We start from the raw sequence: 14,154 nt of genomic DNA, 5'->3' as shown, positions 1-14,154 counted from the left end.
GTGTATAATAATAGCAGTTTTGAGGGAAGTTGTGGATTAGCCTTGGACATACTAAGAAGGTATAGTCAAATAAAATACCCCTTGAAACCAGGCAGTTATGTATTATAACCACCATTTGCTGATAAATATTGAGTGATATATGAGGGTGAAGTGTAAGCCAAAGGAGCAAGGTACTTAATTTAGGGGAAATAGAATTATGCTGCAGATCTCTGAGATAATCTGTTGTTTGCCTACTCATTTACTTATTGGAAAATACAGTAACAGGGACCCATGTAAATTTATGTCAAGATTTCTTTTGAGAACATCAAGATCTCAATTATCACATCACATAAAAATTCTGTTTCACAGAACTGGATAGACAGGCTAATTTGAGAAGCACACTTTTCCTATGTAAATAAAGAAAAAAGATTGAGAGAGCATTTATAAATATGCCCATATTTATAAGACATACATTGTTACAGAAATAGCTAATTGTCACTCCCATAATAATTACCAATGTCTTTGTCTCTGATGATCCTCAGGAAAAGTTGTGCTGAGAACATGTTTAACCAGCCACACAGAAGACTATAGAAAAAGAAAGAAATGTGTGCAAAAGCGTATTAAGAAATCAAGATACTCAGCAGTGCATCTTCAAAGTTATGCCTGCATTCCAATGTGTTTCAGATGACTTGATGCTGGATATTGAATGGAATGGAGATGGCATTTGTTATTGGTGTGGTCACTATATACTGAGTAATCTAATATATTATCTGGTTTGGGGTTTTTTTGTTTGTTTGTTTGCTTTCCTTTATCAAAGTATTTCATGGTTCTCCTCTGACCTGCCAGCTCTTCACAGAAATTTCAGAATGAACAATTTATAATTATAATATAATTTTATTATATTTATATATATTTTTATTTATATATATAATATAATTTTATTATATTTATATTTATTATATTTATATATATTTATAATATCATATAATTATATGAGAAAGGACACATTTGATGATAAGTTCATTTTTCCATCCATACAGAGTTTTGCTTGCTAACCTACCCCACCCGAAATAGAGAAAAAGGATCATGTAGAGAAAAACAAAACAAAATACTTCAACAGGAAATACTTTCTGCTGATAGTAAGTGGTGGACCTCCCCAGACCTGCTGAAGCTGTAAAATGTAGAGGGAAATCACAGCAGTGAAAGATTACTTCAGATCATATGTATGAACACTATTTTTCCAGTCTGAACATCTGAGCCTCCTTCACACATATAAAGAGTTTACTAATTAAAAAAAAAAAACAAAAAAACAAAACACAAACTATTTTGTAGGTAAAACAGTTTACTGTAACTGGAAATAAGATTTAGAAAAAATGTCTGTTCTTGTTCATTGGTTTTAGTGAATAAAGGGCAAGATATTTTGTAAACGTAACACACCACGTTTTTGCATGTGATTTTCTGTAGGCAATTTTCTGTAGGCTCTCTGTAGAACAATTAAAATTTGAAAAGCTGAAATAATATTTTATATTATAAATTGAAAATATTTAAGCAGTTTATAGAAGATTACCAGTCATACAGAAACACAATATAGATTGGTCAAAACTAAACTGCAGTATCTTTTTACAAATGTATGTGTCCCTATACTTATTTTGCATAAACATCTACAATCTTATGTGGAGTTACTCTGTCTCATAAATTAAAAGCATGTTTTGTAATTATATAACTAATACAGTGAAACAATGGTTGGATTGTTCTGTTTTACACATCTAGTATTTTATTTCTATAAGATGCTGGATAAAGTTTTGCTTTATTTAGTTATTCTTAAATATGAAAATGGTCCCTTTTTTTTCCCACAAACTATGATGTTGCAAAATTACTTCACAGATTAATGAAGATTCCTCAAATGTAAAGTGCAAAACAAAATATACATAGGAATTAAAAATTGTTACATGTAAAATAAGTGATGGTTTGCAACTGTACTTCAAATGATCTTGCAAATAGAAAATTGGCAATAGGAGGTAGAACTCTTCATTGCTAGGAAAATCACATTCTATTCCCAAATTTGTCATGCTTGAAAGTACTGTTTATCATTTGATAGAAACATGAGATAAGTAGGAACCTTAAAATACACATCACAGTTTGAGCTACCTGACATCTTTGTAGATAGTTTGAACAGATAGATAAATTAACCTATTCTCTGAGGACCTATGTATAGTTGAGGAGCAGCGTAAGGGAATGACAATGGACAGATGTGATGTTTTTCCAGAACTACTTGTTAGTGCAGAAAAGATCACTGCTCCCACTACTTGCTCATCATCACCCCTTTTCAAGAGGTTATTGACCCTGGATTACCTGCAGAGTTGCTCATATGAGCAATCAAAATGAGACTGGCAAGCTAACACTGTTTACGTTCACAGCCTGGATCTCTGCTACTCATCTGCATCTGTCTTCTTTTATACAGGACCTCTTTTCAGCAGATGACCAGCTGTCCAAGTCTACAAAGGGTTTGTAGGAATAAAAAATTGCAAATAGCAAAATTTGCAATCTTAGTAAGTAAAGTGTTAACTTTACGTCATTCTACAGTGTCTGAAAGATATTTTTAGGCAGCAGAACTGATTGGGAAAAGAATTTAGCAGCTTTTCAAATATGAACTACATTTTTACCACACTTTCAAAAAAAATTGCAGATGACACCAAGTTGGGTGGAAGTGTCGATCTGCTGGAGGGTAGGAAAGCCCTACAGAGGGACCTGGGCACACTGGATCGTTGGGCCGGGGCCAACTGTATGAGGTTGAACAAGGCTAAGTGCCTGGTCCTGCACTTGGGTCACAACAACCCCATGCAATGCTACAGGCTGGGGGAGGAGTGGCTGGAGAGCTGCCTGGCAGAAAAGGACCTGGGGGTGTTGGTTGACAGCCGCCTGAACATGAGCCAGCAATGTGCTCAGGTGGCCAAGAGCTCCAATGGCATCCTGGCTTGTATCGGGAATAGTGTGGCCAGCAGGACCAGGGAGGTGATAGTGCCCCTGTACTTGGCCCTGGTGAGGCCGCACCTCGAGTACTGTGGTCAGTTTTGGGCCCCTCACTACAAGAAGGACATCGAGGCGCTGGAGCGTGTCCAAAGAAGGGCAATGAAGTTGGTGAAGGGTCTAGAGAACAAGTCTTATGAGGAGCGGCTGAGGGAGCTGGGGTTGTTTAGTTTGGAGAAGAGGAGGCTGAGGGGAGACCTTCTTGCTCTCTACAACTACCTGAAAGGAGGTTGTAGCGAGGTGGGGGTCAGTCTCTTCTCCCTAGTAACAAGTGATAGGATGAGAGGAAACGGCCTCAAGCTGCGCCAGGGGAAGTTTAGGTTGGATATTAGGAAAAACTTCTTCACTGAAAGGGTAGTCGGGCACTGGCACAGGCTGCCCAGGGAAGCAGTTGAGTCCCCATCTCTGGAGGTATGTAAAAGACGGGTAGATGTGGTGCTTGAGGACATGGTTTAGTGGTGGACTTGGCAGTGCTAGGTTAACAGTTGGACTCGATGATCTTAAGCGTCTTTTCTAACCTTAACGATTCTATGAAAATTATATTAAAATAAATTTCCAGATATAATTGGAAATAACAGTAAAATGTATATTAGGTACTTATTATTTCTGAATAAAATTCCACATATAAAATATATTTGTATTTAAACTAAGAATTTTGGTTTTGTTCTAAATCAAAACAAACAATATAAAAATCTTACTCTACCCCCTGCCCCCTTCTTTCTTTTATTTTTCAGTTCAGAACTGTGTGAGATTTTGTTTCAGTAATGTCTGCTTGTTTTTAAAGTGGTAAACTTCTAGTGTCTCTGGACATATTCCATTCTTCCATGTGCATAACAGCCCTGACAACTAAAGACCAGGCCCCCCATAGGTCACTTTCTTTGCAGTCTACCAGGCAGGCTGCTATAGAGATAATATCTGTGGACCAGAGTCCAGTTTAATTCATATAACAATAAACAAGTTAAATAAATTTCTATCATTAACAATGTGTGTTGGAGTATATACATGAGCAGGAAAAAAACAAATGCCCCAGGGATACTGACAGAAATTATTTCAAAAATACAAAAAGTAACTTTGCAAATACAGGACAGAATGTGCAGCTACTCAACTTTTGAGAACTTACATGTCTGATGTAACCACTTACATGACTAATGTTAGTACTATAAACAGTTTAACAAATTACTGATTTTAATGATGACATTGTGTGGGAATCAAGAAATACTTCCTTACATACAGTGTTGAGAAAGGATGTTAACTTTACGGAGGCTCCAGCCTCCGTAATGACTTACATTAAGTGATTTCCCTTCTCCCGTCCCATGGGACTGATCCCTCACCAAGCTCCCAGACACGGCTTTTACTCTGGCTGCTCCGCCAACTGGCTGGCTGACGATGTTAAGGAGGCACATAACAACACAGGGCATCGCAGCAGGCACTTGAATGTTTTAAAGACTCGAAAAGATGCTGGTCTGTCTTCATGAGAAAACTAGGTTCAGGTGCTAGTCATCAGTCCTGATATCTGATTCTTATTTGGCATGTTTTAAAAAAGCTTCTACCTCAAGAAAAAAGGAGAAAGCTATATTTATGACACAAGGTAATATCTCAACAAGAATGAATGTGCACTGTTTCTTAGGGACAGGAATTTGTCCTGTGTGGTGCAAAACAAAATCATCCGACTGAAAGAAATACATTATATTTTGTACTTGATATACAAATAAGTCTACTCTTTTTTTTCCTGAAAATAAGAATCAAACATGAAAATAAGATCAAATATGAAAATAAGAATCAAATATTTTTAATGAACTTTGTATATTGATTATATAGTCTTCCACATTCTGTGTCAAGATACCCATAAAATATTTAAGTTTATTTTCTCTGTATTACATGTAGCATTGGCAACTTGGCAGGGAATTCTTTTTGAGTGCTGTATGCATGTTGTATATAATCCTTTCAACCCTTTGTATGCAATCCTTAAGAATTTTCACAGATATTTATTACAAATATAGACTGAATATATTAAGAGCTAAAACTGTTTGGATAGTCATCTCATCCAGTCTTACCTCTAGAAGATCATAACAATAATTATATCACATTTGGTGACTAGTGTTAGGCTACACTGTTAAACTAGAGGAAAAAATAAAAGTGAAGAAATTTAACAAAATCCACCATGTCCATGGTGCATCTGGCTCAGCTATGAAACATGGAGATAAACACTGGCAGGAATACAGAAACAAGGAAACAAGGAAAGTAGTGGCATAAAGTAACTTATCTGGCTCTAGTGACTATCTAGAGTAATACCTTTACTGATACTGAACAATATTTTCTCAGGTGGATGATATACTTTACTTTTCTACTCAGAGAAATAAAAAAAAATACTGGGATAAGATTCTTTCTGTCCACATTTGAAAAACACTCAGATCACCGATCTGTGGCCAGATGTGACTGTATGCATATATCTGAGGAAAATATACTGCAGATGCTCATAAAAAGGAACTGTGGGTCCTTGTAAATGAAATTAGAGTAACAGACTTCTGAAAAATAGCAGTATGTGAGAATTTCTAGTGCCTGGGGCAGCTTCAATGGCTTGCTTTGTCTTTGGTTTTAGGCACTTTTTCATAATGGTACTATATGGCAAACTAATCAGTGCCTGTAAGTTCATAGGGATACAGTTTTGAACCCTTATGAAGAGGTGTAGTAGGAAAAGGACTGCTAAACCGCACTCAATGCTTTGAAAATTTACCTCCTAGTGTTCTTGAAAATTATTTCTCCTGCGTGGAGATGACTAGAAGGAAGGAAGTAATTAACTGAGGTAAGATGTTCCTAAAGAAAAAAAAAAAAAAAATACAACTAGAAACACAAGTTGCTTAAATCAGAACATTTATAGCTGATTTGGGGAAGTTCAGAAGCTGTAATCCTTAAAACTGATTTCTTCTGTGTTGTTACAAGGTAACTGGTTGTCTTATCAGCAATCAATAAATGGGAAGACAAGTGTTATTTTGCAAATAGAAACTTGGGAGTTTTACACCCTCTGTCATCTTCAAAAAGGAGGTTTCTAGTAGTTTCTGGCAGATTATTCAAAGAAATATCATTTTTTGTTTCCAGTTGGTCATTTTAAATACTGCTACAATGTCTTCTACATCCCCCTGTGTCATTATGACTTTGTTTAGAACTATTTTTTGTCTATGACTGAGTCTCAAATTTGCAATTTTTCCAACAGTGAAACAGAAGATAACTACTGCTGACCCCAATTACAGTCAAGATTGTACAGACTTATTCATATATGCTGAATGATTTGGTCTGTAATAACAATACATATATTTATAGAATTCTTCTTTTCTACCTCCCTGAAGCTACACACTGACCAAGATAAAGGAGATGGAAATTTAAAATACATATTAACAGGAGATGGGGCTGGCAGTCTGTTCATTATAGATGAAAATACAGGAGATATTCATGCTGCAAAGAAATTGGACAGAGAAGAAAAGTCCCTGTATGTGCTACGTGCTAAGGCTATAGACAGAAAAACTGGAAGACAAGTGGAGCCAGAGTCTGAATTTATTATTAAAATCCACGATATCAATGACAATGAACCAAAATTCACCAAGGACCTGTACACCGCAAGTATTCCGGAGATGTCTGGAGTTGGTAGGTAAAAACTTATCCTTATGTAAAATACAAACACGTTTGAGTTGATTTGGAACTTATAAGTAATTTATTATTTGAGACACTTAACACTAACTTCTGTGAATATCCATGGAACAATTTTTGTTGCCAGTAATGTATCATAAATGATTGGATCCTGCTTTTATTTATTTGTTTCATCTTCATCCATTTTTTAATCCTTTTCCCACACTATAAGCTACTCTCTACTCTTTTAAGCCCACCCAAACCATCAAGGAATGTAGCATATATGGTTGTCTTACCAGTTACTACATGGTTTTGCCATGGCTGAGAATATCACCTGCATAAAAGGTATCCTCTTTGTATTTGTAAAATCTAACTACCAAACCTTTCTGTACCTTTAGACACAAACAGCTTTGAGCACGTAAGTATGTCAATTGATTAATGCACCAAAATGATGCCAAATATGTTCCTACAAATACCTAAAAATTTGGGTGTTTTGTTTTTAATTATTTTTTCCTTTTGGTATCAATATTAGTACTTGTTGGTGGTGGGTTTTTTTAATATGGACTTGTCTGGGGTTTTTTTAAGAGAGAAAACATATGAACAACTTCTCCAAAGAAATAACTCTTTTTGTTTAAAAATTATTTTTCTTCATGGGTAAAAACTTACAGCTATTCACAGCTGCCGCAATGAAAAGTAACTGTGGAGTGACAGTAGAAGACGGGTGAGAAATATACCATCAAAGGAAAATAATTCTCTGAGTTTTGTTCAAATAATATAAAGTGATAGATAATATTCACCAGCACACATTCATCAGAAGTTATCATGATTACCTAAGTGCTCCACTCTTTTACAGTAGAGACAGTCTCTCTGATGAGATGAGTAAGCATAAAATATGTATGCTATGGGAAACAATTGACAGATAAATTCTCACGAGTTATTTACTTACCATGAATTACCGTAATGGTTTTCAAAATCATCCCTGGATGATGGCATTGCTAAGAGAAACAATAAAATACCAATCAACATTTGTGATTAATACATATCTTTGTAAAATAATTTCCAGAAGCTAATAATTATCTCTGAGAGCAGTAACAGAAGTATAATGGAACAGGACTCTATTTTATAACTCTCTTTTATAATCATAAGAAGGCAATAACTACACTACTATGTATAATGTAAAGAGTCCAAGAATGGTTCTTTTAAAGTTACATGGAAAATAGATAAATCCTTTCCATTCAGAATTTACTTTGCCGATAATCTGTGAAGGAAAAATATCGGCAGTGCTCCTGTCATATTTAATTTGAAATATATTTGTAAGGAAGGAACTCTATAGGAATAGATAGGATAAAAAGCATGATGTCCATGTTTAACCTTATCACTTAGTCCAACTTCATTAGCGTCAATGGAGAAGCATGAATAAAAGAGAACAGAATAAGACCCAGTGCTTTCCCACTGCCTGTGAAATTTTAAGTCTATGAAACGTCTATATTTGATGAGGATGACGATAGTGTAAGTACCATTATGTACTTTAAGCTGAGAAAGTGTCCATAAAAGACCCAAGTAAAGGTGATTTTTACTGTGAAGAAAGAATTAGAGGTAAAGGATTTAAACAGTAAAAAAAAACTCCTTAGCTTCTAATACGAAGGCAAAAAAGAGATCCAAGTTACTCTTTGCTCTGTTTAGTTGACATTTGCATTTGGGGATATAAAAACTACACTGGAATGGCAATTTTTAGTATTTGAATTTAAATGAGTAAAAGTAGTTTTGTAATTTCTTAAAGTAGTCCATTCAAGAAGCAGAAATTCCATATTTCTGAAGTCAGTCATAAGAATGCTTATTCAACAGTCAGGATGTACAGATAGGTAAATAAGGAATACACAAATATATTCCTTCTTGGAGTCCCTTTGTCCTCCTCCAGATAAGGAAGCAGATGCCATAATTGGAGAAAATGACTTGGGAGTGAAAAGGTGAGATTCTTGCCATAAGCGGAATAGAACTTACAAGTGAGTAAGCAGCACTCTTGTAAACCTTCCCATAAAGCACACAAGAGAACACATAAAATACAGAATGAAGATATCTTGAAATATCTAGACAAAAGAAAGCTATATAAATGTAAGGCAGCAAATATGCACTAGGCAGCACATACAACAAAATGCAGGGAAAAGAAAAAAAAAAGGGTGACAAAAATTAAACTCAGAAATGATACAGTGTGGTAATGGGCTGTGTAAGTAGCTCCTGGTTCATACTTTCCACAGTGGCTAGGATATCCATTAAAAAAATCTCCAATGCATTATGAAAATGGCATTTAAGCAGTTGTCATTATTCTTCATTCAATAGGTATGATTTAATGAACAACTACTAGTTTTCTTTTGTCTGGATATGCCGTCCAAAGAATTTTTTCCTGAACATAGTGTTTATTGCAGTGTTTATTATCACAAATTTACAGAATTGTCAATTATGGAAGTAAGTTTATTATACCTCAACATTTAATCTGTTCAGTGATTTTGGTATATATTGCTGTTTGCAGCTTAGGCGTCGAATAGAAGTCCAAAAGCTAAATTTGGTAAGGAAGTAGACCAAACCTTTTAGTGGTTCTAGATTGTAGAATTTAAAATGGAATTTGAGGTTGAAGGGTCATGTAAAATAAGGAAGAATAAACTGAGGAATTATTGAGTGAGCAACGCATATAAGGGTTATTGCTGCTGTGAGAGTAAGTGCGGAAAAGGACAGAAAATATACTGAAAATGAAAAGAAAGAAAAAAAAAAAAAAAAGACTAAGATCACAAAAGTGCATTCCAGAAAACTGGAAGACTTCAGAATAAATAATGAAGTGCCCCTTAATTCTATATGGTCCTCTATAACAAAAGGAAGAAAATAAGAGTAATAAAATAAAAGCAAGAATCCCCGGAATAGGGTGATCATCTTTACTAAGACTGCATCACATGAAAAAATAAATCAGTGTAGTCCTGCATAAATACTTAAGATGATGAAGGTTATTTGTTATAACTATATATACATAGATTCTTGCATATCTAAACAAATAACTTTTCTGACTGGAAAGAACTATACAATTAGACAATATACATTTTAGGAAATAAATATACTCATGATGAACTGGTCAAAAATTTGTAGGAAAATCTCAGTTTCTTCCCATCTTTCACTTCCTCCCAATTTTGTGTCTTAAAATATTTTTTTTCTTAACTTATTATATTTATTATGTTTGCCAAGTTCAACAAATACGACAGCAGATATTTATGAAAGCTCACGAAAATGTCACTAAGATTGAGAAATTGAAGAGGAGTCATCACTAGCGATGTTTCCAGCTGCATGTGTATCTGGTATTCAAATGACATATCATACTACATATTTCTCACTGTGTTACTGACTGTTTCTTGGAAAAATTAGATCTAGAGCACACAAGGGAAAATGATAAGTCAACACCTCTGACAGAATATGTGATTTTCAGTACCAATAGGCAAACCTCATTCACGTTTCACTAGTTTGATAGTAAGAACAGTGAAAGCGTAACATCAATTTTCAGCAAAACCTATCCAAGCCCAGGGGGAAATACGAATGCTTACTTGTGCACTAGTTTGTGCTAATTCTATGTTGTAATATCTACACTGCAGCCATCAAGCTATACATAAATTAGCCTTGCTATGCCTAATTGGGATCCAGTCATATCTCCAACAGCTTTATGGGTATAGCTTTTATGGAAATGATCATGCTAAATGCTCACAGTGATATTAACTTAAAAAATTAAATGAGAAAGTTAGTTTAAGAGATTCTAAAACTCAATAACATGGAATTTCTCATTAAAATTGGCTACTATACTGAAGAACTGGAGGATAATAACTGCTGTAGCTATATTTTTAGAGTGCTAGAATTGACTGGAAGAATCCTGAGATTTATGTCAGACTAGGTAAATTGATTCAATAAAAAATAGTTCCAAAAAATGAGAAAAAGATCCTAGATAGACCCACAAAGGTTAATCAAAACATAATATGGAAAGGAGAGGGGAGGGGAGGGGCGGGGCGAGGCGAGGCGAGGCGAGGCGAGGTTCAACATTTTAAATTGATGGAATGCCAAAGCTGTAAGATACGATCTTGGTCACAATGAAGAGCAGGTGGATTTAAAGTATGGCCTATTCTGATTTGGCTATAGTTTAGAAATACTGTAAGAGGAAACTTCAGAGAAGCTAAAGACATATTATGCATCTTGAGAACAATCTTTTCATTTCCTCTTCATGTAGAAGGAAAAGTACAGCCCTGATCATACTTAAAATCTACTCATTTCGTCTTCAAGGCTTACACATGCAGAAGCTATGATCCAAGTATTTTTCCAAGTGAAAGATGATTGCTAAAAAAACAAAATAAAACAAAATCAAAACTAACCCTACACCTCATTGTGAAAACCACTTTTCTTAGGATATTAATAAAGTTCTTGAGACATTTTTAAAAAGGGAAGTTAGCAATGAGATGTCCTGTGGAGTTCAATCCCTTTTGACTCCTGGGTCAATATTATTACATCCTCCTGTACCTGCCTTGCTAATTTTAATGAGTAACGCTTACTATTTGTTCTCATTAAACATCTTTAGCATGCAGCTGATGAGCATTTCACAACGTATTTTTAATCTTTGAATTGATCCTATTAAGAGAAGGGGTAATGCCTAATTTAATTTAGCACTCATTTCTTCATACTTAACTGCTGCTTTCTAGACTTTATGGATCTAACCAAAGGCACCTCCTGGTTCAGAATTTCTACATGATAAGATTTCTATAATGTATAAGTACAGAGGGCAATATTTTAAATGGCTAAATTTAAAATTTATAATTTTTCCATTAGATTACTTTTATTGCAAATACAGTCAGAATAAAAGAGTTTTTCCTTAGCTGAACAGTGAAGTTTGATAGAAGGATATTATATATGAAATATAGATATGGCCATTTTCAACTCGGACATACAGGATTACAGCATGCCTAAGCATGCCTTGTATTTAATAGCTACTCTAAATAAAAGATATATATAAAATACATACACATGAAGAGAAAGAGAGAAAAAGAGAGATGAAATTGCAGTAAAACACACAGGGTGATATGCATTAATACTACCATATTTATTACTATGCTATTGTCTGTGAGTGCAGTAGTATATACTGTAACATCAATTACACAATGATTGTGTTAGAAGTTCCGTTATTGTTGTTCACTTTCTGTAGTATCTCTTGGGAATATATAAGCATCACAACTGCTACTGGATTTAAGTAAAACTGCATTCTGATATTTAGTTTTAGTTACATCACGTTTTCAACATCGCATAATCATAAACACCTATTTCTCATGAACAGTTTGTTATTTTGTATAGGATGCTCTTACAAGAACAAGTAGGCCTTATGAAAAAAAAATACAGTAGCCATCACATTTTCTATTTTTGAATTTGCTTATGTCAGTAAGCATAAATCTACAGATGTGTGTAAACGACTAAATGGAAGCAGCTCTCATCTTTCATATTTCACCAGGAAATAATTATATTTTCTCCTCTGCATATTTTCTCTGGTAGCAGATGCTTATAGAAAAAAAGCTATGAATGACGGTCTTGACTTTGCCACAAGCTTATGAAAACTACTTTGCTAACTTGCAAAATTTCAGAATGCTAATTGTTAACTTATATTTTATTTTAAAATGAATTATTGAGTTAGCTTTACAAGAAAGATGTATTTCAAATAAATATTTTATCCGCAAGTTCATACTTTACATTCTGCAGTTAAAATATAGTATTAGAATTCCTTTTAGTCAAACTGAGCACAATGGCAGAAATCCTGTCGCTAAAATACTTCCTATATTTCTGTTTGCATTTGCCGCTATAACTAAAGAATTTCAAAACCTCTATAACTGTCAGAATATGCACAGGGTTCTCTTTTTTAAATGCAGTAGTTTTATCCTTTTTTAATTTATCTTCTTTATTACTTTCATACAAGTCTTTATAATTAAAAAAAATCCCTTTTAACAAAATAAAGATTAAAATATAAAATAAGAGTTCAATGCCTCATACTTTCTTAAAACAAACCATCAAGGTGAAAAAGGCGAAAACCTCTTTTTGTTAAAGAGTTAAAAATATAAATTTAGTTTTCCAAGAAATTTGGGGTATTTTGGGGTTTTGTCAGTTTTGGACATGCATTCTGTTAGATACATGCATAGCATTTTTATTTACAATAGACTTGCACTACATTTTTATTAGGAAAGTATATAGAAAGCTTTTTAAATAATTTGTATTTGGCATGAGGCAGAACTTTTTCAGAAGAGTATGAGAGGGTGCTTTAAGACTTTGTATTTCCAGTTAAAAAAAAGAAAACCACTAGAACACGAAAGGAATCTTATTTAGATCATGATTTTTTTTTCCTTAAATTATTCTATCATCATTTGTATAGTTATGTATATAATATGGATAGCATTTTCCTAGCAAAAAGGAGGTCTATTCTGCAAGGAACTTACTTGCTAGACCTCTGATGATAATACAAATGGGTTATTTTGAATTTATACAGCTCCATTGACTTCAAGCTGGATGTTATGTAAGTGTTAAGATCTCCCTGCATTTACTTCATTTCATGATTAATGTATATAATTTCGGTAAAATTTAAATATCCATGTACAACTATTTTGTTTCCTGAGGTTTCTCCTATGTTTAGTTAGATAAAATCATATATAATGTAGACATTTTGGCTCTTCAAGAAACAGAATGAAACCATCCTCAGAGGAAAATCTATGAGCTTACAACATTCCCAAATAATTATGTGATCTCAAGAAACAAACAAACATACACTCTGATCTAAATGAAAATAGTTTCCTCTTAGGATCCAAACAAGCAATGTAACTAATTTTTAACAATAACATTTTGGGATGATTATCATTGTACAGCTCTGTTCAACATCCAGACATAACATATGAAATTAAAAGCAAACATTGAATTTATATATTATTTTTTTCCCTTAGAGCTTTGTTCATTTTATCTTTACATAAATCATTTTATCCATTAGTGATACTGCATTATTCTTTGTTACTGACTGAAGAAAAAATTAACACTTAAAAAAACTAACATAAGCAATCACATAAAAACTAATATATATATATATATATATATTACGTGTATATATACATACATAGGAAGGTAAAGAGGAATAAATAAATAATGTTTATAAAATTAGGGAAATTCCTCATAAGTCATCAGAAATACCATAGTTCCTTTAAATTTTATGCAGAACATATTAATGTCATACTTGAAAGAACTGAGAGACACTGCACATTCAGAAAAATGAGGGACAAAAATCAGCCTTGACATGATTGAAACCAATGTTTCTGAAGAATTCAAATCATTCACAAATTTAAGATTTACGGAACATTTTAACATTACATATAAGCAGATCTTGAGCTACAGCCAAAAGGAGTGACTCTCTCTCTTCTTTTGGTCTCTGCTCCTAGTTGTGCTGTCTTATGCCTTACCCACTGTCCCTCTAAATCCAAAAAAAGAAAG

At 33.9% G+C, this 14,154-nt stretch overlaps 1 protein-coding gene across 1 annotated transcript in view; it reads left to right on the top strand.

Annotated features, from left to right (window-relative positions):
- CDH9 (cadherin 9) overlaps window positions 1–14,154 on the top strand; it is a gene marked incomplete at both ends in the record, with an annotated part of 71,971 nt that overhangs the window by 19,611 nt on the left and 38,206 nt on the right. The window contains one exon of the mRNA XM_082310073.1: window positions 6,351–6,645. Within this exon, the coding sequence (XP_082166199.1) occupies window positions 6,351–6,645 (295 nt within the window). The remainder of the gene's footprint in view (window positions 1–6,350; window positions 6,646–14,154) is intronic.

This window comes from Platalea leucorodia (genome assembly GCF_965183815.1).
Source record: "Platalea leucorodia genome assembly, chromosome: 1".
Lineage (NCBI taxonomy): Eukaryota > Metazoa > Chordata > Aves > Pelecaniformes > Threskiornithidae > Platalea > Platalea leucorodia.
Note: the sequence above shows the minus strand (reverse complement) of the source record. Positions and strands in the feature narration are given on the sequence as shown.